The sequence below is a fragment of the Rosa chinensis genome, chromosome 4, assembly GCF_002994745.2.
Source record: "Rosa chinensis cultivar Old Blush chromosome 4, RchiOBHm-V2, whole genome shotgun sequence".
In the NCBI taxonomy this organism is placed as follows: Eukaryota; Viridiplantae; Streptophyta; class Magnoliopsida; order Rosales; family Rosaceae; genus Rosa; species Rosa chinensis.
Genome location: NC_037091.1, coordinates 3364190 through 3392177, shown reverse-complemented (window position 1 = coordinate 3392177; position 27988 = coordinate 3364190). Strand labels below are relative to the sequence as shown.

Below are 27988 nucleotides of genomic sequence, written 5' to 3'. Positions count from 1 at the left end.
TGAGGAGTGAGAAGGAAGAGGGGTCGTCTCTGCAGAATAGAGGACTGCAAGTTCGAATTATTCTTCTTCTGTGTATGATTGCTTTTATAAATACTCAGTGCCTCTTTTGGACGCACACCCATTTCCCCTCTCTCTCTCTCTCTCTCTCTGGTTTTTACAGAAAAGAAAGAAATGGTCTTTGTTTGCTTTGGCCAGCGTCGTCCCCGAGGCTGTTGAGTGAGTCCAGGAAACACAAAACAAGCTTTCAGAGGTGGGTTTTTATTTAGGAAATTTGTAGAAAGAGGAGGTGAGCTAGGGGAAGCCATTTTTAAAAAGCCAAAGAAAGAGGGGCTCCCCCCAAGCCCTTTAACACGTGATAAAGAAACCACCAAAAGCAGTTGCATGCGTGTATAAAGATTCATCATCATCCCCATCCTCTTCCCCTTTCTCTCTCTACCAACTCCATCTCTCTCTCTCTAGCTGAATCTGAATCCCCCCCCCAACACAACCCCCCATCTTTTAAATCCCTCCCCCTTTTGCCACCCTTTTAATCACTTCACCTTTGTTTTTGTCAGCTCAAAGACTTTCAATCCTATCCGGGTTTCTTTTTCGTGATCGTCTTCAAGAACATTGTTGTTGCTTTGAATTGTTTGTCTCAAGGAGTCAACTTAAGCTTAAATTAACTGTTGGTTGGTGAGTTTTGAGCTTCTTTGTTGGTGTTGGGACTCTGTGGTGTTTAATGATGGTGGCTTTTTCTCTTTGGCATTAATTTTGGGTATCCTTCAGATAGTGATTTTACTACCCTTTTCAAAGTTTATTCCTTCTCCTTGGTTTTGTTCTTGAATTTTGGCTTTTTCTGGGTGTTTTTACTCTGTTTTACTAATAGCAGACTCACAACTCACAAGCTTTGCTTCAAATCTGTCTTCTACACTGTTAATATTATTATTATATTTCCTCTGGGATATTTATCATCTATGTTTTTGTCTCTGTTTTTATCTGCTTGGGCTTATTCATTTTGTTGTGGGTGATCACAAATTTTCAGTTTTGGGGTGCAGACAGGCTCAAAACAATGGTTTTGTCTCCTGGGTTTCTCCATTTTCCTAGTTTCTATTCGTTTTTTTTTCCTCTTCACTCTTATTTTTATTGTTATTGTCTGGAAGATTCACGCTCATTGGGCTGCTTATAGAAGCATCTGAAGGAGCACTTTGGGTTTTGGGTAATGACTTGGATTTTCTTTGCATTTTTAATTTTTTTTTTATTCAAGTTGCAAAGCTGATACTGAGCTGCAAGTTCTGTTTTGGCTTTCTTGTTCTGTGTTTCTTTTTAGCAAATCTTTGAGATTGATTATTGATTTGTTTTATTTTTTTTTTATTGGATGGCTATGTAATATCAAGTCAAAGAAGAAAGTGTAGCTGTTGCTTCTCTGTAGATTTGGATTTCAGTTTTGTATGTATTTTGTAAAAGGGTAAATCTGCTGAAATAGAGGTGAATAGTTGGTTTTTTCAGTTTAGCAAAGGAATAGTAATGCTTTTCATCTTCAATGAAAACAAAGTCTGGTCATTTATTTACCCGTACTTTTTTACTTATAAGAGTGATGAAATCTCATTATTGTGTCTAGTTATTCACTGTTTTGGTAATTTTTTTTCCGGTCACTTTCGGCTGACGTGCAGTTTTTCTGTGTTTGTTTTTGGGTATTTCAGAGTAAGAAGTATTGAATCTTTGGAGAATCGGTCACTTTCGGCTGACGTGCAGTTTTTCTGTGTTTGTTTTTGGGTATTTCAGAGTAAGAAGTATTGAATCTTTGGAGAATTGAGTAAGACTGAAAGGGAAGACTACTTTGTTAGTGTGAAATCTGGTGAAGTTGGGTCTCTTTTTGAACAAAGGCTTGTGCTTTCTAGTATATCAGTTCTGGTTACCAAACATGCCTATCAGGAAAATGAAGGAGAGCTCAGAGCAACACCTTGTGATCAAAACCCATTTACAGAACACAGCAAACCCAGTTCAGAAGGCACCCAAGACTGGCCAAAATGGCAAAGGCCCACCAACCCCAGAACCTCAAAACCCCAAAACTCAGAACCAAACTTCACCTCCAACTAAGAACAGAGGAAGGAGAAGGGGGAGAGGTGGTCGGAAGTCTGATCAAGGTGATGTTTTTATGCGGCCAAGTTCAAGGCACTGCACGGTGGCTCATATTCCAGCCTCACCAAACTTGGCTGGAGGAGGTGCTTTAGTTAGTAGTACTACAAATGAGTCCTTGGAAAATGGTGGAAATTCGTGTGCCATGGAGATGGGTTTTCCCACTTCCAGTAAGTCATTGAGCTTTGCACCTAGGCCTGGCTATGGACAAGCTGGGATAAAGTGTGTTGTAAAGGCCAACCATTTCTTCGCAGAGTTACCAGACAAGGACTTGAACCATTATGATGTGAGTTGTTTTTTCTTTGATGGGTCTTTTTCTTATAATTATTTTGATGGATAAGGAGTTACCAGACATGCTTACTGATGTGCTGTAGCCAAAAATTAATTTGGTGTTTCTGTTGTGTAATAGAAATTGGGCCCCCTTACCTTAATCTGACTATTAATATTTTCACAGTTGCTGTTGCATTGCAGAAGAAATTTGAAAAGTTTACTGTTTTCACCGTGTCCTTTACTTCAACTAGCATTTATGAGATTAAGTTTTGGCCTTAAATTTTGTTCTAAATGTTTTGTTTGCCTTTTCACCATCAGTGGACTGACTTTTGCAGGTTTGCATTACCCCCGAAGTTACATCGAGAGTTGTGAACAGAGCTATCATGGCCGAACTGGTGAGATTGTACAGAGAATCTGACCTAGGAATGAGACTGCCCGCTTATGATGGTAGAAAGAGTCTGTATACTGCTGGTGAGCTACCCTTTGTTTGGAAGGAGTTTAACATCAAACTTACTGATGAAGAAGAACGAATCGATGGCCGAAAGTAAGGACATTGCCTCCTTGTTCCTTTAGGATTTATCTTAGAATCAGTTGGATTAAAATAAGATGGGTAAGAAAAATCATAGAACCCTATAACATAACGAGAAATAACATAAAAAGTGAAAGGCACTTCCAAGAATATATCGTGATTCTGTATTAGATTGAATGTATGATGAGCAATTTGATTTATCAACGTATATCCAGTAGGATTAACTTTCAATACCTCTGTATAATATTTCAGAAGAGAAAGGGAATATAAAGTGGTGATTAAATTTGTTGCTCGAGCGAACATGTATCATTTGAGCCAGTTTCTAGCCGGTAAATGTGCTGATGCTCCCCAGGAGGCCCTCCAAATTCTTGACATTGTTTTAAGAGAGCTCTCATCAAAAAGGTAAATTTTTTCATAAAACTTGTGACTGGTACACTGTTCTGGTGTGGAGATAGAAGTTTATTAATCACCTAATGAATACTTCACTGGTGAAGGTACTGTCCCATCGGGAGATCCTTCTTTTCACCTAATATCCGAACACCACAACGGCTTGGTGAGGGGTTGGAGTCATGGTGTGGGTTTTACCAAAGTATAAGGCCTACCCAAATGGGTCTTTCCCTCAATATTGGTGAGTAATTGGCTGTTAATTGGTATTTCAAAAGTTGCTAATGGTTATTCTCAGATGACCTGTCTCATATTTCGTTCCTCTATCTTCACATTTTGCAGATATGGCTTCAGCTGCATTTATTGAGCCTCTTCCTGTAATAGAGTTTGTAGCCCAGCTTCTGGGAAAAGATGTACTATCTAGGACATTGTCTGATGCTGACCGTGTAAAGGTGATCTTCCTAACTCTGTGTGTGTGTGTGTGTGTTATCCTTAGTATCTAATTTAATGTAGTATGTACTTTTATATGTGTGCCAGATTAAGAAGGCTCTTAGAGGGGTGAAAGTTGAAGTTACCCACAGAGGGAGTGTTCGAAGAAAGTATCGAGTATCGGGACTGACATCTCAACCTACAAGAGAGCTTGTGTAAGTTTGACAATAGCATAAATATGCTCATTCAGGCTTTTAGATACTTGCATTTTTTTTTAAAGGAATAGAAGCTGTAGTTCTTTTCTTTTTCTTGATTCTTGATCGACTTGTGCTAGTGTTCTAGATGCTGTATGCTGATGTTATCTTTGGTCAGGTTTCCTGTTGATGAGAACTCGACGATGAAGTCAGTAATTGAATACTTCCAGGAGATGTATGGATTCACAATTCAACATGGACATCTTCCTTGCCTTCAAGTTGGCGGAAATCAGAAGAAGGCTAATTATTTACCCATGGAGGTCGGTCATAGTCACCCAACTAGCCACCCAACATGTCACATTCCTAATGAAAATTTACTCACAATTTTCTTTTCACGAGTCTTGTCGTGAATTCACATACTTCAATTTTTGCAGGCCTGCAAAATTGTTGAGGGGCAACGATATACAAAAAGGTTGAATGAAAAACAAATTACTGCTCTCTTAAAAGTTACATGTCAAAGGCCTAGGGATCGTGAAAATGACATCCTCCAGGTAATTTTTGATAGTTTAGTCATATAGCCAAATTTTATTTTGCTTTCCTTGCTTAGTTGCATTCCTCACAAGGAAATATTCTATTTCCATAATCAGTGGTGGGATATGAGGGAAAAAGGGTTAGAAATTGGCTCTTAGGTTGGTTTACTACCGACTGAGAGTAGAGAGAAAATGAATTGTAGTGTTTCAATAAACTGGTTCGCTATAGTTGTGAAGTTAATGCAAAGAAAATGGAGTCATTTCAAGATTTCTTCATGCAAACTCTGGAGCATCTATGCTACCTAGGGAGTAAAAGAATAGCTACGTATATATGATATAATGTTATTGATGTATGTTGTTGATAGTATGCGACCTTTTTGTTGTTGTTCTCATACAAGTAATGATATATTCTATTGTTTTCAAACACAAGCAGACCGTTCAACAGAATGCTTATGACCAAGACCCTTATGCTAATGAGTTTGGGATCAAAATCAGTGAAAAGCTCGCTTCAGTTGAGGCTCGAATTCTTCCGGCCCTTGGGTAATGTTTTCCCTGATAACATATTAATGTTTGATTAAGAATATATTATCATGGTTAAGCATCTAACGTCAAATTCACCTGCAGCTGAAATATCATGAGACAGGAAAAGAAAAGAATTGTTTGCCTCAAGTAGGTCAGTGGAATATGATGAACAAGGTACTATACTTGCTGAATTTAAGCACTCTATATTTAATGTATTTGATTCGTGGCAAAATTGTTTGTCATATTTGTAATGCTTGTAACAGTTTATGCGTAATCAGCAAACAAATCCTAATCACCACTTAAGACCCTTTTAGTTCAATTGAACATGTTGTTTTATAGAACTTTTGCATTTCATAATTTCATCTAATGTTATTCAGGCATTAGAAGGGGATTATCAGTCTTAGTGTCTACCTCTGATATTTGTGTTTCCTGCTTTTAATGTATTGCAGAAAATGATCAATGGAATGACAGTTAGCCGGTGGGCTTGTATTAACTTCTCACGGAGTGTGCAGGAGAGTGTTGCTCGTGGGTTTTGTAGTGAACTTGGTCAGATGTGTCAAGTCTCTGGCATGGTATTTATTTGTTTTATATGTGATGCCTTCTCGTTTATTATAATTGTATGGGGTTATAACTTTGTTATGCTGTCTTGTAGGAATTTAATCCAGAACCTGTAATTCCAATCTACAATGCCAGGCCTGAGCAAGTAGAGAAAGCTTTGAAACATGTATATCATGCATCCATGAACAAAACAAAAGGAAAAGAATTAGAGCTCTTATTGGCTATTTTGCCTGACAACAACGGGTCCCTGTATGGTAGGTCGTACTTGTCATAATTCCATTTAATTTTTTTTTTCATTGAGCTCTGAGCTTGATTTGCTTAAAAATGACTTGAATCATATACTTGGTTCTAACCTGATTCTGCTATTTTAGGTGATATCAAGCGAATATGTGAAACAGATCTTGGATTAATCTCGCAATGCTGTCTTACAAAGCATGTTTTCAAGATTAGCAAACAGTATTTGGCTAATGTGTCTCTTAAGATTAATGTTAAGGTTTGTTCAATCCCCAAATCTTATGCATGCATGAATCTTACAAGTTTCTAAATTAGTTTCAGTGCATTGTGTAGCTCATTACTGCATTTGTCTATAATCAATTTAAGACTAAAAGAGTGCCAGGTGGATGAGCTGATTTTAAGACATTCTACTTAAGATAAAGTCACGAGTTTGAGATGAAAATACATTCTTAATTATTTGTCTTTAACAATTTTATGGAAAAAGTAATGGCTGTTGTGTGGTCATGGAAGACTATTTCATTCATTTCTCAAGGTTTATTTAATCAGTCTTGACCTTGTCTGTGTTATGGCTCTATAAATTATTGAATCCTGATGGTTCTTGGACTCATCCATGCTGCAGATGGGTGGCAGAAACACTGTTCTTTTGGATGCTATTAGCTGCAGGATACCTTTAGTCAGTGATATACCAACCATAATTTTCGGAGCAGACGTGACTCACCCGGAGAATGGAGAAGATACCAGTCCCTCGATTGCTGCGGTACATATCTTTACCACATGAAACTTCAATTATCTTTACCTTTACCACATGAAACTTCAATGTTGAGAGTTGAGACCTTTGATGCTAATGGATAATTGATGATTTTACTTCTGTAGGTGGTGGCTTCCCAGGATTGGCCGGAAGTGACCAAATATGCTGGGTTAGTTTGTGCTCAAGCTCACAGACAGGAACTGATACAAGATTTGTACAAGACATGGCAGGACCCTGTTCGTGGCACAGTCAGTGGCGGTATGATCCGGTATGGGAACTCTTAACATTCACTTCCTTGGAACTTTCCGAATCTATACTCCTCTTATTTTCTTCTATACAAGCATATTATATTCCCCCAAACTCCTTTCTGCTTGCATATACTATGTACTATAAACATATTGCCTTTTACTCTTTTTGTGAGGTGTTAACATTATGTCTGAAAATTTTGCCCAAAATATTATAATTCATGCATCTTAATGTCATGTTCTCTTTTGTGCAGGGATCTTCTGGTTTCCTTTAGGAAAGCAACAGGGCAGAAGCCTCTCAGGATTATATTTTACAGGTAAAATTTGTATTCCTAGTGGGCACTTTAAGTGACCAAATTCCAAATTGGAACTGCAAGTATGTAACAGACACTTGGGTTATGCTTCAAGTAGTCTTTTGTTTCTTTTGCGGTTTTGTCCTTTTCTAATATAAAATAATTCCAAGCAGGGATGGCGTAAGTGAAGGGCAATTTTATCAGGTCTTACTCTATGAGCTTGATGCGATTAGGAAGGTCAGACTTCATATATTTTGTTTCTTTATCACCATTATTGAGTTACTAGAGATAAAGGTGGGATTTTTTGCCGCATTGATAAGTAGTAATCTGCATACAGGCGTGTGCTTCTCTGGAACCCAACTATCAACCGCCGGTGACTTTCATTGTAGTACAGAAGCGGCACCATACACGATTATTTGCTAATAACCATAGGGACAGAAGCAGTGTAGACAAGAGTGGCAACATATTGCCTGGTAAGGTTACACTTGTCTTTTCTTCTTCTTTTTTTGGTTGAAGGTTAAACTATCTTTGGAAACTTGTTTTATCTCACATGTTTTAGAGAATTACAATACGAGGTGTTCTCCATCTTTATATTATTGTTGTATTGTTTTCAGGCACTGTAGTTGATACCAAGATATGCCATCCTACAGAATTTGATTTCTATCTCTGCAGCCATGCTGGTATTCAGGTAAAGAGTTTATTTATCTGTTGCTCTCTCTGTTCCTTTATTTCTCTGTATGGGATTTAAGAGTGTTATATTGCAGGGGACAAGTCGGCCAGCTCACTACCATGTTCTCTGGGATGAGAATAATTTTACCCCTGATGGAATCCAGTCGTTGACAAACAATCTTTGCTACACATATGCAAGGTGCACGCGCTCTGTGTCTGTTGGTAAGCCATTGTTCCATGTTCTGTTGAGTAATTTTTGCGCACAATCATTTCTATATTCAAAATTATCTGCCTTAAAGTTTTAATTGCAATGGACCTATTCTGTGGAATCTTATGCAGTACCTCCGGCATATTATGCCCATTTGGCTGCTTTTCGTGCCCGATTCTATATGGAGCCAGATCTGCAGGATAATAGCTCTATTGGTCATGCTGCTAAGGGCACACGGGCTGCAGGAGAGTCTGGAGTCCGGCCATTGCCAGCTTTAAAGGAGAATGTGAAGAGAGTAATGTTTTATTGTTAGAAGTGGGAGAGGTTGGTTAGGTTGCTGAGAAAGATGCTGCAATCAGGAAAATAAGGTTCGTCAGCATCGTCAAAATTCCTTCTTTGTAAGACAAACCATGTATGCATGGCTCAAGGTCTCTCAGTTTAACCTAGCAGGAGGGAAGAAAGGAAAAGGTATTCCCAGTTTAGATCAGTGATTATAGTGCTAGAGTTCCTTGATCATAGGTGTAACAATAGGTCCTTAGTCTCTGCAGTGTAGACCAACCATTATGGGATGTTTGTCAGTTCTAGGCTCTGTAAAGTAATGTTAATTAATGAATTAAGTTTATAGCTATGTAGAAAATATTTGGGTCACCCTTGAAAGGTTCTTGTCAAACCATCAGTCTGCCAGCTTTCTTGAAAAGCATCGATAAAGAATTAAAAATATACAGTAGTAAACTACTGTTGTAAATTTTCAAAAGCTGACTGTTCAAGAAAAGAAGAAAAAATTACAAGGACAGTGGTTAACAAACTCAATGGGGACAAGCATGCACCAAAGATGAGCTCAGAACATAGCCAAGGTAGGCTAATCCATGCTCAAGTAGTACCATGGTTGTGCAAATTGGCTTCAGATTTATTTAGTCTCGGATTACTAGTAAATTGGTTTTAGGGATGCATTATTTGTTTTTATTTGGTAGTCAACAATTAGTTTTTCACTGAGAACAATAGTAACGTTCACAGAACTACATGATAATCACTGCCTGAGAAATTGAGCAAAAAAAATTATACCAAATTACTCTTATAATCTGAATTTAACTGTAGTAAATAAAACAACTCAAATTTAAAATAAAATTTTTCTACTAATTTAGATTTAATGATGATTGAACATTATCTTTTTTTTCAGTTCCTAAGGAGTTTAGATTACTTTAATATTAAATTGTCACATGTAATCATGATCTGAAATTCTTTTAAGACAAGGTATATCCTGAAAGAGTTTAGCTTCAACAGCTCCAACCGTAATTTGATAAAGATCTCTATGGATTGTCATTGTAATATGTACTTTAAAACACTGTGAGAACCTTTCGATGATGCAACTTAATTCAGGAAATCACTAATAAGAAACTCTTATGTTTATACATTGAGTGTGTTGTACGCATGCTAAGTAGGGATGGGGTTTTTGGAGATCTGGTTTTTGCTTGTTAGGCGCCGCCTCGGCGTATACGACGGTGACTTACCTCATTTTTTTGAATAAGTGACTTGCCTCATTTGTGTGCAGTGGGTTTGGCCAGACGGGCTTCTTTTTTGTTAGATTTGGTTGGGTTTCAACGGTCTGTTATGCCGCACAAGGTCTCATTTTTGTTTTAGGCTTAGTTTGGGATTGCTGTGCTGTGAGAAGAAGCACTTCCGAAGTTGCTGTGAGAGGAAGCACTTCCGAACTTGCTGTGAGAGGAAGCAGCTGAGGTGTTTGGTAAACTGTTTTTAAAATTGCTGTGATAGCGAAAAACAATTTCTAGGTGTTTGGTAAGTTGAAGACAAAAGTGCTTTAGCTGGGTATAATTACCAAAATGGTCATACGTGCTACGGTATGCTACTAAAATACATAATTTTATTTTTTGATTATATAACCATACCAAATAAAAAATTTCTCATGTATTATCCTTGTATCTTTGCTTGGACTAAATAAAAGATTTACTTTAAACCCTTCAATATGCATATTATGTTTTACTATTACACAAAATAAGTCAGAATATTTAGATTAATTTCCCGATCATAGTTCAACGGGAACCATTAAATTCACTTGAAATTTGCAACTAAATGCTAATTAAGTAGTGCAATTGTATTTCTTAACATCTCTCTTTCTTGTCTTCCCGAACCATCTCCTTCATGTTTATTATCCTCCCTGAACAATGTCTACATTGGAAAAGGATCCTGCTAGGTAAATTGCCTCCTTGATTGCCAAGGCCTTAGCTGCCATTGGCAAAGGGGCTAACAATTGCACTGCTCTTCCAGCAAGCAAGGAAGCAATCGGAAGTTTTCTCCTCCTTACTATCAGATACGGAACAAAGCAAGGAACAAGCAATTCACAGCAAAATATGTGAAAGGGACAAATCTGTGGTATACAGAATGCAAGTAGAGACTTGGAAGCTAAAGAAAACTTGTTATAAGGAAAAATGTGGTGAAATTCATATGATAATGAACTCATACACAAAATTTGGCAATGCTGCCTTATAAATGACTCCCTTCTCCACCATATTCTGAGCACTACAAGCTAAAACAGTTCCTCATCCTACATTGAATCACCAAAGTAAAAAGCACATAGAGAACAATACCAATGCCTAAACGGCTAAACGCTTTCACCAATGGAGTTTCATAAAATTTAGAGTACATGAAGCAGTAGAGCAGAACACACTCACAATGCCCTCTACAAAACTAATGCTTTGGAGCCTCTAAATTACTCAAGTATTTCTTCAAAACATCCATATCAACCCAAAATCAGCCCCACTTGAACCGGTGGGTTGGCAAACTGGCAGGCCAAATCTGGAGCTTAATCAACGCCGCTAGCACCACACCAGTGTGAGGACATATAAACATGCTAATAGAATCCACTTGCGCCATTGGCATCCATCAACTCCTCCTCGGTCACCTCCTCCATAATCCCATCCAACTTCTTCAGCGCACACATAGCTCTGTCAATCCAAACAGGATCCCCAATCTGAATTTCAAAGAAGTATGACTGTTACCTTTTGCCCCCAAACTAGTGACCTGAATAACCTTAATAATTCCTAGGAAGCAAAATATTTCTGATTATTTACTTACAAAATATGTTTGTCATTGTTTTATGTTACTATATGTTTGTTATTAAGTACATCAACCTTGTAGAAAGAATTGTAGATTGTCTAATGAGAACAATAATTCTGAGACTTTTATGACCGAACTTGTAAAGACTTTATAGCTTTTATGTTCTGGTAATCACATTCAAAGTCATCAATGCATAATAGATCTATTTCAAGGATGAGTACATCTTGCTCTTCGTTCGTCATCCAAATCTTGGACTCAAATGGACCCATAAAGTTTCAACTCAAACCGTAAACCTACACAAATCATACACCAGAAGAACGTAGCAACATGTGAAAGCTAAAATCATGGGAACTTTACAAGAGTCTCTAGAGGGTTACAGTCATTACCAGAAACTTGGCGAATACCAGTGATGCATCCCAAACCGTAGTTCCTAGATGCTTTGAATTAGGATCCTGCAGAAGATGGTACAAACTTGCTACAGTCAGGGAAGAAACTATTAGAATATATAGGATTAAAGAAAAACTAAAGTTGATAATGGCTAACTCATGCAACCGATACAGGATGCCTACTTAGCCTAGTAGGTATGCTGTAGTTTATTATTAGGGAAAATGATCATTTACCCGATTTTAGGCTAAAAATTTCCCACTTGCTCCACCAACTGTTTTTTAACCCCATTTACCCAAAACACTCTAAGGGATTATTTCCCCTTTACCCAATTAATTCTTTTTTCTTTTTTTTTGAGACTTTTTTGCCCTCTCCTTCTTTCTCACTTAGAGAGAGAAGTCACCTTCCACCTTGCTGTGCTCCGGTGACCAGTGGCTGGCGCGGTCTCCGGCGACCGGAATCCGGCGAACGGTGACCGGAATCCTGCGAACGGTGACCGGACTCCGGCGAACGGTGACCGGATTCCGGGAACCGGTAACCGAAATCCGGCGACCGATGACTAGAATCCGGAATCCGGCTATTATTGCCCCCCAGTAATCATATTATTGCCTCCCAAAAATCATATTATTGCCATCCAGTGAATTGTATGAACTCCCAAAACCAAAATGAATACACTACAGGAACAATTGATCAATTTATAATCATATTACTGCCCCCCAGTAATCATATTATTGCCCCCCAATACAAAGTCCAATGTTTCTACTGCCTCCCAATAGATCACCAAAAATGCACCTTTTTGTAGGATTCACAAATAATTTGACTTTAATACACAGAAAACAACAGGTAACTTATCAAAACACCACACTATAGTGATCCCTGTCCCTCATATCAAAGTCTATTGGGGGCCAATAATGTGTCTACTGCCCCCCAGTAGACCATCAAACAAATCCCACAGTTACATTGCAATTCCTTCCTCATTCCCGGGGTTCACAATGTACAAAAAAAAAAAAAAAATTGATCTGGGCACCCAGAATTGCTCTGGGCACCAGATCAGAATGACTGGGGACGAATCGGACCGGCAAATCTTGAACTCGATATCGGACAGGCAGGTCTTCAAGCTTTGGGCCAACTCGCTCGTCTCTTGCGGCTTCTTCCTCCACCGCACCTCCGCCGACCTCAACCTCAACCACCTTGAGTCTTCGTCGCCGTCGGGTTACCCAAGGAAGACCCGGCCAAGATTCAGATCAAGAAACAGATCTGAGATGTCCCAAAATCCGCCGGAAAGGTTTCGTCACCGTCATCGGCTTGCCGGGCGACGACTTCTGCAGTGAAGTCTTCACCGCCCTGGATCGGATTCTTGGGCTCCGACGTTCCAACGAGGAGGAGCAGGTGTGTGTGTGTGAGAGAGAGAGAGAGAGAGAGAGAGAGAGAGAGAGAGAGAGAGAGAGAGAGAGAGAGTCTGAGATAGAGTCCGGTAGGAGGAGAGAGAGAATTTTGTACTTTAATAATTTGTTTGGGGGTGAAAATGTCATTTGCAATTAAATTGGGTAAATGAGGTCAAAAAACTCTTAGTGGAGCAAGTGGACATTTTTTAGGTTAAAATTGGGTAAGTGGTCACGGCCCCTTATTATTAGCCATGGTAATGCAATAAACATGTACAGGTAGATTGGTAAACATATCAAATTAATAAGAATTTTAGGTCCATTATACCACCACCATATACTGAATCATACATATCTCTCTACTTTGCAAATATTAGAAGAATCTACATTAAGTGCTCTTCATCACTTCTGATTCTAAAATTCTTCCTAACGTAAATACTTATAACCCAAAAACAAGCAAACGATCAAAACCTGAATGAACTGCAACTCATGCCCCAAAACTTCCAAATCCATTATAAATGTGCTAAGCGAGTTCAACCTACAACAGCACATACAAACAGTTTCAATAAAACAATCTTTATACAGAGGAAAGCTCTTCGTAACCCAAAATGCATAAAAAATAAATGAAATAGAATTGGAGAGAGAAAACCAGTTTGGAAGTCGAAGTGATGAAAAGGAAGGAGCTTACCTGAACCTGAAATGGGTGACCTTTCAAGAGTTTGCAGTGTTCACTCTCTGCCAAACTCTACATATAATTGGAGTGACTGCATAACTAAAGAGGTTTAAACCTTTATACTTCATATCCTAAATTAAGAAAGGAAGAAACTTCAATAATGCTTAAAAGCACAAACCCAACTCACAAAACAATACCAATTACATGAGCACGAATATGAAATCGGAAAAAAAAAGATCGAACCTGAGAGTATGGTGAGGAGAGCAAGATTGAACCTTTCAGTGGTGGGAGTAGCGATTATGTGGGAGTGCCGCAGCCGCTTCAGTGTCTGCAGGAGACTCCAGTGCCGCCGTTTTTGTGCAAAGACATTTGATTTGGTGGACGACCCGTCGCTGGATTTGATCATATCGTGGGGTTCTACTAGAAGAAGCTTCGTGGTTTGGGACCCTGTGGAGTTGGCGAGGCTTGTCTTGCCCCGGAATTTCAAGCACACCAATTTGCAAAGAGAGAAGGAGGAGAAGTTCGATGAGCAACAGATGTTGCAATGTAGTTTTGACGGCAAAGAGGGGATGAAGATCAAAGCTGAACCCTATTTGTTTCAATGTAATTGTCCGGAAAGGAGGAGGACAAAATTGGTAGTTTAACAAATTTCATTAAGTTTCTACTGTTGCTCCGTGTTTTTCCCCAAAGCAGCTCCAAAAGCAACCAATTGGTAGCTTCTCAAAATCAGCTGTGGGGAGAAGCTATTTGGACCTAAAGCTGCTTTTGAAAATTTTACCAAACACTCTAGGGTAGACCCAAAAGCAGAAGCAGTTCTAAAAGCAGGTCAGGAATCAATGCCAAACTGAGTTGGCGGCACAGGTGGTTTCGAAGTTTGAGCAATCGGTTGGTGCCGTGTGGCTGGATGCTGGATTTGAGTTGAGAACCTCCAATATGATCTTGTAAGGACTTGGTTGGTTGCACACCATGTTGTGAAATTCCAATTGAACTCGTAAGTATAGGAATTGTCGTTAATATGGTGTACAAGTACGATGTAGTTTAATTGGGGATTCATAACCAACTTTGAATTCTAACCTTAATTACACATAAAAAAAAACACACAAATAAACAAGAAACAAACAAGAGAATCAATATATTGTTTTTTTATTCTAATAAACAAAAAATATATATATATAATTAGAATGAAGAGAATCAATATGTTGTTATTTTTAATGGACTTAGATATGGAATCATATCTAGAGAAATGAAAGAATCCATTGATTTCAAAAAGTAAGTAAAATTGTTGGTGGTTGACTTCAAAACCTAAAGTTACATCATCATTGTTTATCAACCTTTAAAGGATTATGTTTCTTTCTTCTCTCAGAGCAAAATACTTACATTTGAAATGAAAGAAGAAAGAAACATAATTCTTTAAAGGTTGAAAAACAATAATGATGTAACTCAAAGTTTCGGAATCAACTACTAACAATCTTACTTATTCTTCAAAATAAATGACCCTTTCATTTCTCTAAATGATTCTGCTATGGTGATTACTGCACTTAAAGGAGGTATAGTAGACTTCTCTGAGGTTGGATGTATTGTGGAGGATTGTGTAGCATATTTGCGTGCAATTCCGTCTTTTAATTTATGCTCTATCTATCGTGAAGCAGATGTGTAGCCCATAGATTGACACACCTTGCTAGCATTGATTTCTTAGACGATTCTTAGTTAGATGAGGCTCTTGTGATTATCCAGGATGCACTATATATATGAGGATGCTTGTACTAGTACTTGAGGTGTAGGTAATATATGCCCCCCTCGTTGTACATTTATCCTTTAATTATTAATAACTAGCATTTCCTCATATATGCTCTTCATGTGCAAGTTATTAGTATTTTTTCAGAAAATGAAAGAGAAAAGAGTTAGTTATTGTAGAGAAAATATAATGGGGAGAGAAAAGTGGATAGTGGATACTTTTTTTGTTCATTTTTTTAATAAAAATATATTTTGTAAATGTCTTAATTATTCTTTTGATTTAATTAATTCTCAAAGTTTATTAATCTTTTAGGGTCATTTTTGTCAAAATTCTAGATTTTGGCTAACAAAACCTCTTCACTTAATAATAGTATAGATATTATAGGGCACGGGGCTGAGCCTTTCAGTTTTGGAACCCAAATCCCTTTTCAAGAAAAAAAAAATAGACCACAATTTTCATGCTAAGTGTTCAAATTTAATCCAAAACAATCTAATTATAATTTGATTGGATCGAGTGAATTCAATATACCTCTATGAAATAGATGTTAAACAAAATTATTAGGCAGAGTAGTCATATTACCCCTAACATTTCCTACACACGTCAATTTACCCCATGACTTTTGATTTGGATAATTGCACCTTTTAATTCTTGCTAGTTTACCCCCTACCATCAATTTATCATTAATCTTTTCATAATTTACACCGCAAGATGATAAATTTTGTTATTTTACACTTTTACATTATTGATAAAATATTCCAAGTAACTTGTTAGAAGTAAAAAACACATCAAAATGCATTATAAATTTGGATGAAAAATTTGGACGAAATTACAAAAACTTGGCCTCAAATTGACGATGGAGGGTAAATTGGTAGAAATTGGAAAAATGAAGATGCAATTGATTGAAATTGAAAAGTTAGGGATAATTTGACTAATTTGCACAAAAAATACACATTAATGTGTATAATCACGGTAAGTAGGTAACCAATTAAACATCTCTCTTCCTATGTATATATCCAATCTCAGTTCTTTCGCCACCTTCTATTAACGAGTACAATAATGACCTTTGGATTAGTTCTTTATAAAGTAATCCATCCAAATTACACATACTTCGGAAAAAGAGAAAACTTATGACCTGGTTACAAGAAGATCAATCTTGTTTGTTTTATTCATGACGTACTATCTAATAAATTTGAAGGTCCTTCCTGAAAGATATTGACAGATGAAAGCGCTGGGAAAGAATTGGGAGAATCAAACACTAGATGTTAGAAACAAAATCAGAAAACTCCATATATAGAATCTTTTTCATTTATACATTACAATGTGCCAAAAGATGGTGAGAGTTCCAAAGGTCCAACAACTCTTAATGGAAATTGGAAAGAGAGGTTGTAAATTTTTCCTTGTAAAATTTGAAGTGTTTCACATGGGTTCACAGTCCAGAAATTACATCAACTGCACAGAAATCTTTCTAACTCAAACTTTTCAGATTTTGTTGAAATGTGGTCTACTTGCATTCAGAAAGTAGGGCAAGAGCAACTCGTCTCATATTACAGCGAATTAAAATTATGGTTTAATCACTCCAAAACATTTATTCAAGATCTTTCATCTTGCTTTCCATATGCATGCATAAGATTTGGAGGAAGAACAAGATGAGTTACTTGAGATATATATCAACAGAAATACAATCTACATGTAATGCTACATTCTCCCATCCAACTTTCTATCAGCCGAAAGGGAGCATATCCTACCTGCAAATATGATCAGAAAGGCCAAAGAGTGCTAATAAATTTGGCAATTTTTTCTTTTGTTGGCTCCGTCTTTAATGACCCAAAGGATCCGCTCATCCACTGTACTCTCTTCTAAAATCATGCAGTCTCTAGGCTAAATCAGATTCACTGCCTTGAATGTTGCACCAACAATTTCATAAATTGAGATTAGAAAAAAGAGGCAGAGAGCTATAATTTTGGATCATATTTCAACTGAAGCATTCTATGGTCTCAATTACCATATTGTGCCACTAAGCTCTTCTAATTGGATCTCTTTCTCAGGAGAACCAAAAGAGTTGAGTAACCAACACATGTAAAAACCCAACAGAATCATCCAATAAAATTGACTCTATCTGCACACACCCCTAGTAAGGTCTTCATCTCACCATATCAAACTAAGATGTGTAAGTTAGGACAATAATTTCCAAACTAAGAGGTAAAGATTTTAGGCCTGCAGACCATATGTACCACAGGTATTATAAATCTCAACCATAGATAAACTGCAGCTTGCTGGAAATCTATGATTATAACAGAACATATATGTCAAATTGAGACATACCACTGATTGCACCAGGTTAATTATCAAAAAGAGTAGTTAGTCACTACTGAGTTTTGATCAGTGATAGCCATAGCTAGCAGCTGGCTCAATCACCAAAGCACCAGTACACTTCAGGGGATCCTGAAATCCTCGAACTGCGTGAAGGAGACACACAAATTTTATCCTTCGAAACCCTAACAAATCCCAAACCAGTTGACATTTCCGTCTAGTTAGAAATTTTCACCAAGAAGAAAACATAAAACCAAGACGCCGAGTAATTAACACAGGCCACAAAACATAAAACCCACATACATATTCCCACGATTATTGACACAAGAGATCGTGATTCATGACATACCTTTTTCTAGGGTTTTGAGTAGGGAATTAAAATCTAGATAGGGATATATGGGTTTTGAATTAGGGTTTTGATTGGTCTCATGCTCCAAAGAACAGGTGAAACTACCGCATGATCTGATCTTCCCTCAGAAAGCTGAGAGAGGTTGAGATCATGCTGGCAGCTTCAACTATTACCTGTGCATGATTATATAAGAAAGCATTGCCCCAATTGACTCTCCTCTACGAATTTGGAGAGGAAGCTTTAGACTCTGGAATGGGGTAGAGGCTTTTAGGGTTAGATGGATGCAAAAGATAGAGGAGATGAGGAGGGTATAAATAGAGAGGCTAAGGCCGAGGCTTGTGGGAAACTGGGAATTATCATTTTTTTTTTCTTTTTTCTTTTTTTGTTGGTGGGCTGAAAAGCTAAGCAAAATGATGTAAGAGCTGAGGGTCTACGTGGTCCCAATTAAATGATGAAATTAAATTGAATATTATCACGCCAAGACTACTACCCCATGCAGTTTTTGCAGACACATTAGTGAACAATGAGTTTGTGTTTCAATTTATATGAATCAAAATTCACTTCTAGGTTGGGGACTAATTAACTAGTAGGGGACCCTTTAAACTTTGGGACCATTTTGCATGTTTACATACACCTATGTGTTTGCATATATAATGCTTCACACATAAACATGAAGCAGGAAAAAAAAAAAAAAGGGAAAAAAAAAGAGCATCTCTCTCTATCTAATTCCAAATGTTTATAGCTGCAGTATGCATTCAATTCATTTCTATTTAAGCTTCTTTTATCAACACATTGATAATAGCTTTTCCTTTGCAAAGTTTTCCATTTGGTGAATTCTTGGTAGTGATGCAACTTGATTGATGCCAGCTGCTGCATAATATACCATTTATTGGAAAATTTTGATGCTCTTCAAGTTAAGGAAGGTGAAAAACGAAGATACGAGAGAAAAGAAATATGATACTGACATATAGCATACAGGAAAATGACTTGTATTTGTTGAGAAAGCAAGTGTAATTGTAATGGTTTCCTTCGAAACCCTTTTTGGCTTTTGTTTTCAAGACACACTAGCTTGGGGTGATGATGATAGCAATATATACCATCAAGTGCAACCAACCTTTGGAATCGGATGTCAACTGGTAATATAAAAAATGTATGATGCTTTCGGAGATTTCATATACATATCTTTCTTCTTTTTTGATTTAGAAACTCATGTGGGATAAATTTCTTTTCTAAACAAACAAACAAGATAGCATACACAATTTGGTTTTGAGATTTTTCATCAGGGAATATATTCCCTTCCATTTTTTACGCACTCCTTAGAAAGTGTCTTTACCTAATGCTACAAGAGAACGTCTACTTGTAAAAGAGGGCATAGGTAGAACAAAGCATATTGCATCACAATTATAATCAAAGTCAGATTATATATATATATATATTGACTAAATGCTCTTGATTAGAGTTCAACTTGAAGGATCCTATATATCAAGTCATTTAAGCATCTTCTCAAACATCCAAAATCTTACAAGTTGTAACTTTCTAGCTCTATCCTTGTATCGATAATGTGGTCAAACCAACTGCAGATCAATAACATTTGAACTAAGTCTGCTATAAAGTTACTGATCCATAGTAATCATTTTTTTCTTCTCACTAATAACATCTCTTTTGTTGTACCTCATGTCTCGCCCGAGTGAATTTGTTGTACTATTAGTTTGCTTAGTTCATACCACAAGCCTCAAAATCTTGAAACTGCATGCACATAAAGTAAATAGGTTTCTTATTTGAGTAAAAATGTATTGTTATGCATTAAAACAACTTTACTACATGTTAAATAACTTCGTCGGGAAGAAATTTTTGTTTTTGTCTTTTTTGTTTATTTTTGTGTGGACGATTTTAACGGGATAAAGCTCAACTTATGTGCAAAGAAGGACAAGGCCAACATACCCATTTACTATGGACAAGGCCAACATAACCTTTTAGATGGTGTAGCTAGTTAATATACCCATTTACTATGGAGCAGCTAAGCTAGACTAGTTAGCTTTATGTTGTTTATATATATAACTATATATACAAAAAAGTTAACTCATCCATTATACTTGTGGATGCGGATAATAGCTATAATACCACTGTTAAAAGTCACCGCCAATTTCCACTCATCGCGTCATGTTGAGGATGTTTCTGGTTAGAGCATGACTAGATGAACAAGTCATTATTTGGTCCATGCGAATGTAGTTAATTTGCAACTAATTTAAGTGACAACAATTAATAATATGCTTCTTTAATTATGAATTGTCAGTATATTATTTAGCTAGGCCCTTAATCATTGGATAATTACGATTTATTAAGCCTACACCATCCACCTCTTGCGTTATTGGATCCAACAAAATGATTATGATTAATTGTTATAAATGCATATATATGTTTTAGGACCAAAACCGGAGTTCAATTTTCAAAATGTAGATGAGGCAACCCCTAGCTACCGATTTGCTGAGGTTTGGTCAGAAAAATTTACCAAACCCTAAATATATGAAACTATGTCCTTAATAAGAAACTTATGCAGGACCCCCCTTACGGTAAAAATACATTGCCAATATGAGCTCTAGCTAGTTCTAGCAGTAAGTGGTCCAGTATTGCTACAAAAGAAGTGAGCTCAATTTTGTCACTTCCACTGGCTACTAGTACTAGTACTGTAAATGAACTTGACCCCAAAAACAGGAAAGAGTAGGTAAAAGCTAGGGTTCACCAGAACAGTAAAACTATGTGTACTAGCTAGAAATCCACCCAGTCACCTACCTCTTATATATATATATATTCAAGTAAAATCCTCTATCTGGGGGTCTCTGTCAACCTTTCAATTTCGCTTTACCTTAAAACGCATGCAATAGGTGGGTGACCATCGGTTTGTACACTTAGCAGATATATGAAAGTTTTTCAAAAGAAAAGGTTACTCATTACTATATATTATGCAAAGCCTCATTTAAAAATAAGTTTCCATATCGATCTGCATATGGGGTTGAAATCATATGAAATAAGAGAGGATTCTAGTTAACATTAGGATACAAAGATTATATGTCAAAACACGCGTGTTAGGGTTACTGACTTGCTAACCGCTGCTTCTCTTACCACCACTGATGCGTGTCATGAACTGCCAAACTTGAACTAATTGAGAAGAGAGAAAGAGATGGCTTTGGCTTTGGGTTGTGTGTTTCCTAGCTACCTAGCGAAAGAGGCAGTATATATCAGAAGGCTAGTAAAGCCTAGGTTATTAAGAATATATGGTCCATGCTGCATGCCTGTGTGATGGTGTTGTAGGATGGCAGAGATGGAAGATGATGATCAGGACCAGTGGACAATATATATACCGTGTAGAGTGGTCCTTTAGGTTTAGGTCAGCAATATATATAAACCCAGTGAGACTGAGCTGAGCTGAGCTGAGCTATGTGTTGCAGAGGACCGAGGCAAACCTTCATTTACTCTCTTGTCTGTCACCTATTTAGACGGCTAATTACACAAAAGGTTAACTAAGCCGAAGTGCAGCCCATTTAAACATCGGACAGCAACACAAATTAACCTGCAGCTAGCTAGTTAGTCGGTCTATATATTAATTGCTTATTGCAAATTAAAGCCAAAGGCCTATTAATGAATTGAATCATTCTGATCCAGATTTGCGGTCAGTATTAGGAAATAAATTAAATTCAACTGGAATTGATACGATCGGCTAATCGTTATTCATGAATGTTGAAAATCCGAACTTAAAAAGGAAAAAAAAACTTTATTTTTTTTATTTATTACACGGCTGAATGAACCGAAAATTCTATAGTACACCTACCTGAGCAACTCCAACAAAATTTCCTAAATTTACAGCAATCTCTAAAATTTTAAGGAAGAATTTGGAGATTTTAGAGATTGCTGTAAACTAGGGAATCTGTTGGAGTTGAAGAAGAAAAATTGCTTAAAGTTTTGACTTTTGCTTCCCTATAATACAAAAATTATAGAGAAGCTGTTGGAGTTGCTCATGTATTAGTGATTCATGTTACATGACATCATTTTAGCCATTAGTGTCATCCGCATCTTTAGCAATGCTAGCATTTTTTAATCAAATTTTAGCTAAAATAGCCAAAAAAGTCATTTTGGCTAGCAATTTTTAAAATACGTATGCATGATCAGTTCTCTATATTTTAGCTCAATTTGAATTTATATTGTTTATTGAATGAAGAAAAAATAATTTGAATGAATTTGTAGATTACATAGAATAACTTAGAAGGAATGTTTTAAATTAACAAAAATAATAGAGCCTCATCTTGCTTTCTATATTAAAGAGAGAGATTGCTAAAAGTTAAAATGAAGAGCCATTTAGGAGTCTGGTGCAGCTGGTAAAATTAATTTAAAAAAAGAAAACTAAATATGTTCTCCAATATAGCTAATGAGCCAAGATAAAGAATCTCCTAAAGACTAATTTTCTAACATGTTACTAGGCTTTAACCTTTCATCCTAACACTAATGACATCATTTTAACCATTAGAGTATCCATGGATCTGTCTTTCGTTGCCCCAAAAAAAAAAATCCTAATTTTCTAACTTGTTACTAAGCTTTAATCTAAATGGGTCATTGATCCAAAGCACCAAAATGAGCAAAAATTATCTCACTCACCTCAACAACAGATTTTTATTCCCACTAACCCAATGTGAAGTAAAGTGACTATTCTACCCTCAACCTAATTACTAAACTACAGCCACAGCCACAGCCACAACCACTCTCTCTCTCTCTCTCTCTCTCTCTCTCTCTCTCTCTCTCTCTCTCTCTCTCTCTCTCTCTCTCTCTCTCTCTCTCTCTCTCTCTCTCTCTCTCTCTCCAATGATGCCGGCATGTCCAGGACCAGGCCTCGATCTGCCATGGCCTACAAGTCATCAGCGCTGGCAGTCGACCGAGTTGAAGTTGACGGCAAATTGACCCAGTCCGTGCAGCCGGAGATTTCACCGTGCAGCTGGTGGCGACTTCGTGCAACTCCGGTAAGTCAGCTTGAAGACGCTACTGAAGACGACTCCGGTCTCGGGTCTGCAACCAGAAGGAGAAGAGGAAGTGGGTGCCCAGATCATTTTTCTGGGTGCCCAGATCATTTTTCTGGTAAAATAAGTGCAGAATTATTATTATTATTATTATTATTATTATTATTATTGGTAAAATGGGGGCAGAAGGCCGAGAAGGAAAGAAAAAAAGTTCTATTCGGGCAATAGAAGTCTATTCAAGTTCTATTGGGGGGCAATAGACGTTTTGAATTGATGTAATCTTTTTTTTTTCTTTAATCAAAGTTTTATATGTCTAAATTTAGGGAGATTAGTTCCCATTCCGGCGACTAAAAGTTCTATTCGAGGGTAATAGACGTCTATTGCGCCCCCCCCATAGACGTTTTGAATTGATGTAATCTCCTCTTCTTTTTTTTAATCAAAGTTTTATTTGTCTAAATTTGGAGAGATTAGTTCCTATTCTGGCGACTGAGAGTTCTATTGGGGAGCAATAGAGGTCTATTGGGGGGTAATAAACCTTTCTAGCAATCTATGAGATCTCCGATGACTTCTTTGAGGACATCCGGCGAGATTTTTAGAGAAGTCCGGTGGTGGCGGCCGGTGAATGGATTCCGGAGATCGTTGCCGAAATCCGACAACCAGTGACTGGAATCTGGTGACTGGAATTCAGAATCCGGCAATCGATGACTGGACTCTGACGACCGATGACCGAACTCCGGCGAAGTCTCTTATGGTTTCTCTCTCTTCCATTCTCTCTCTCTCTCTCTCTCTCTCTCTCTCTCTCGCTCTCTCTATGTAACAAAGGGGTGAGGGTAAAATAGTCTAAAAAAATAAAATAAAATAAATAATTGGGTATTTGGGAATACCTTATTAGAGTCTTCATGTGTAAGAGGTAATTAAAAAAACTTAATTGGGTAAGTGGGAAAAAAATCCCTAGAATTAGGGTAAATGGACAAAAACCCTATAATTTAATTTATAATATTAAATACAAAACTTCAAATTGAAAACGAAACAAAAATTTAAATGTTCATTCTCAAACTCCGTGAAAACTGGATTCCATAAATTTTGCGAATTTTTTTTTCTTCTCCAAAATCATGATTTCTACAAAAAAAAAAGTGGACTACGTATGCACGCTATTTTTGTTTTGTCAAAATTGCATCTTCTAATTTTCTCACTAAAATCTTCTCACCCAAAAATGATGATTTTTAAGCAATTCACAAACTAATAGAACTCAAAAATTTAGATCTTATTATTATTTTTTTTTTTGATTTTATGAAGTCAAAAAACCAAGAAAATAATAAATATTCGATAATTTTGATTGCTATAAGTGGGAACATGTTAAACAAATCATATTCTACCAATTGTGAGGTTATGACATAAGATAATTTTAATTAAAAGAATAGTGTTAATAATTAAGGTTTGACATATTTTGACGCTCTAGAATGCTATGAGTGTCAAATCATGTCAAGACAACTTTTTATATAAATTGTCTTTTGCCATAATTTCAATATTGATAAAGCATGATTTCTAGGACTTGTTGCAAGTGTAGACACTCAAAAATATCAAATTTTTGTTACTGATTTTCCTAGTGTACGACTTTGAAAAATCATAAAAAATAGAAAGTTTGATATTTTAGCGAGCTCTCACTTGAAAGATGTCCTAAAATGTTCGATATTTTAGTGGTAAGATTATGACACAATAGTTTTTATAATAGAAAATGATGTTGACAAGATTTGACATGTATTGATATGTCACGACATATATGGTTTGATATCATGACAACCACTTTTTATTTTCCGTGTCATAACGTATAACTTCCACCGATGTTACTGCACATATGGGATGGAACTCATAGAAGGGAACAAAAAAAAAAAAAAAATTTGCAAACAGTACACCAAGTAAAGGCCGCTAATAATTCTTATACATAAAGTTCCAAACCAAGCATTTCAGTACACGAAATCTAAAGTCCTACCCACTATCCATACACACCGTTAATGACGCCGTTAACTCTTATGTAATAATTCATTTATCAAAGGGTAATTTAGTACTCTCTCACTCTGCCTTTTTTTGGTCCAAAAAACCGGATCCTCTCTCTCTCTCTCTCTCTCTCTCTCTCTCTCTCTCTCTCTCTCTCTCCATATACCCAAACCCAGAAAACTCTCTATGACCCCGACGACCACCGCATCTCCTCCACCTTCCAAATCCACACCCACCAAACTCGCCCACATATCCTCCACCTCGCAGCTCTGACAAGGTCGCCGTCGCGCGAGCCCAGTCCCTCCTCAACAAGCCCCACGACCACCTCATCTACTTCACCTACAACGTCCTCGCCTTGACCAAACTGCGTTGTTTCACCGAAGCCCCGTCCGAGATCAATTCCCTAGAAGACCTCAACAGCTCTCGGCACCGTTACGAGGGGTATCCAAATGTGTACCCGAACCGGGTCGCGTCTATGGTGCAGTTCTCGCTGCGGTGACTTTATGAGTTAATGCCCATCAAATTGGGCCGGCGATAGGATGGGTTGGACTGGCAGTACGTGCTCTTGGACTTTGTGAGGAGTAAGGTGAAGGAGAAAGGAGAGATTGGGAGTGTGAATGTGTGGAAGAGGAGGGAGGTGTTTGTGATGAATGGGATAATTAGCTTGACTTGAGAACCTGGAGTTATTGTTGAACACCGGGATTGGGATTAGAGGGTTCAGCTGGAGATTTAGGAAGGGTGGCTCTGATTTTGGACCTTTTTGTTGGATCTGAGCTTCAATTGGATTGAGATTGGGAGAATTATGATAATGGTTGTTGATTCAGCAGAAGTGAAAAACTGTGGATTGATGGTAATGCTTGGAATTGCAGAGGTGATCGGGATTGAGAGGGGGGGAAGAGAGATGGGTGCCCATAGTGAGTGAGAGAGAGAGAGAGAGAGAGAGAGAGAGAGAGAGAACCGGTGCTCAAAGTGAAAATATGAAGAGACCATATTACCCCTCAAATTAACGACGTCATTAACAGCGTGTGCGGATAGTGGGTAGGACTTTAGATTTCGTGTACCGAAATGCTCGGTTTGAAACTTGATGTATAAAAATTGTTAGTGGCCTTTACTTGGTGTACAGTTTGCAAAATTTTCCCAAAAAAAAAAGGCTAGTATTACTATAATAGTCGGAAATCTTTTCGTTGATAAAACTCCAGTAAACAAAATAAAATAAAAAGAATGCACATTTCCCCTTGAATAATCTTTGGAAAATCTCTAATAAAATAAAAGGAACGGAACAAACTCTCACCATCAAGCTTGTAGCATTCCACCACTTCGCGTGAGCACAACGCTTGTATTGCTCTCCTATAATCCTATATTCACGATTTAGGCTACTTTTATTTCGCTCGCCCACTAAGTAGCATAAATTCATAAATAGAAGACAAGGATTAGAAGCCATATAACTACTCTAACTTCTTCAATCCTCTTCGCTTCTTTTAGTAGTTTTTTTTTTTTTTTTTGGGTCCGATTTTCTTAGGTGATATTGAAGTTTGAAGTTTCTTTATAGGTAATTATATTGCTGTACTGTATTTTTCTTATGAATTTGATTTTATATTTTCTTTTTTAAAATGCAAAATTATATATTAATCCAAGCATAAATTCCAGAATAATACAATATAATAGAGAAAATTACAGATAAGTGCATATTTCAATGTTTCTTTAGCTTTAAGGCCACCAAATATTTCTTGTTCTCATAAGGCCATTAGGTTAGAAATGACCTTAAATATGGTTATTTTAATAAAAAAAAATAACCATATTTTTATATTTGATAAAAATAAAAATAACCATATGTTTCTTTTATTTTATATTTGATACAGCACAAGAAAAATAATCATATATATATATTTTTTAATAACCATTTCAGTAGTTTTTTCTCTTTGAGTCATATAAGTCTCAAAGTGACATTTTTTTGTAATATATTAGAAAACAGAACTTGTAATCAAACTCAGGCAAATCCTATTCTAAGACGAGTCTCATTAGAAACTTATTGAAACTCGCTTTTAAGTGAGCCTAATATCAATGTAACAGCTCTCCCCCCAAGGCAAAATCATTTTTTACGTACCTACACAGAGCTTAGCCTTGCTGACACCAACCATAAAAAAATCAAACATCTACCAACTCCTTCCCTAGGGTCAGAGATAGTAGCTTTACCACCTTTCACCTTGGAATTCTTTCTTGGCTTAGTCTTCCTCAGAGACTGTTTGTTAGGAGATTGTTTTGGTGCTACAGTAGCTGCAAGCTCCCTAGCAGAACGAACCTGATAATTTGCACCTGGTTTATGCTTGACAACAACAAGACCATCAAATCCTTGCTTAGCCACTAGGACCAAGCCCAGGTTAGTGGCATCAATAACCGGCTTCCTCACCACCAAACTACCCATCATCTCGCTTTCGTCGCTATCCTGATATAGCAGCAGCCTCCACTCTAGAAGAGACCTCGTCCAGTTGTCTAATTGGAACATGACAGCGCAGCCCCAAAAGGAGAAAGTCATCAAGGCTAATAGAGGCTAGTATTGTAGACTTGTAGTCATAAGTGGTGGAACACCATAGACGACGTCATGGTTCCATCGGCCAATATAAGGTCTGGGAACCCTTGATTGTGTATCGCCTGAATTGCCTTAAACACCGGACCATAAGGCTCTTCTACTGGCAAGCTCACATGTGATAAAGCCACAACTTGAACACCTCCCATAAGATTCTTGAACTTGAAAGACAAATGAAGCACCCACCCATCCTCCACTGTGAAGCTACGTTTGAAAAGGAAATGCTAACCAAGATCAACAATAACCCGCAGCCTGATCAGTTTCAACGTATCGACACAAAATACCTCCCAGCTGGATCAAGCAATGTGATCTAAAACACAGGCGAAATCCCTAACTGAACCTAGAAGCATAAGGTTTGCAATGGCATCATGCTCGCCTCTTGCACACCGTCAAACTGAGGCCATCATCGGCAGTGCTTTACCAAGGTACTGTTATTAATCCGGTTCCGATTAGATGGCACTGTCAAAGTAATCAGGAAGCGTGCACGCTCATGCATCTTCGCAAGATGGGTACCATCCAATGGCCGTGCCCGTCGGAAGTGCTTCATGAACTTTCATTCTTTGTTGTCAGTAG

The 27988-nt window shown here is 37.3% G+C and overlaps 1 protein-coding gene and 1 long non-coding RNA gene across 2 annotated transcripts; one reads left to right on the top strand and one right to left on the bottom strand.

The window, feature by feature from the left end:
- Positions 1 to 8565, top strand: LOC112198346 (protein argonaute 10-like). Its single transcript, XM_024339450.2, is given in 23 exon segments — positions 1 to 250; positions 1762 to 2401; positions 2721 to 2929; positions 3167 to 3316; positions 3409 to 3542; positions 3641 to 3750; positions 3836 to 3942; positions 4100 to 4241; positions 4356 to 4472; positions 4885 to 4981; positions 4984 to 4991; positions 5076 to 5147; positions 5423 to 5545; positions 5626 to 5785; positions 5903 to 6024; positions 6385 to 6522; positions 6639 to 6781; positions 7013 to 7075; positions 7225 to 7288; positions 7389 to 7524; positions 7666 to 7739; positions 7816 to 7942; positions 8060 to 8565. Coding segments are annotated over 22 exon segments (2979 nt in total). The 5' UTR covers positions 1 to 250; positions 1762 to 1900; the 3' UTR covers positions 8242 to 8565.
- A 1778-nt stretch (positions 8566 to 10343) lies between these two features.
- On the bottom strand, positions 10344 to 14273 carry LOC121053036. The gene is made up of 4 exons (XR_005810547.1): positions 13683 to 14273; positions 13455 to 13530; positions 13238 to 13304; positions 10344 to 11452 (listed from the first exon to the last, which is right to left on the bottom strand). It is a non-coding gene; the product is annotated as an uncharacterized LOC121053036 (long non-coding RNA).
- Positions 14274 to 27988: the final 13715 nt, after the last annotated feature.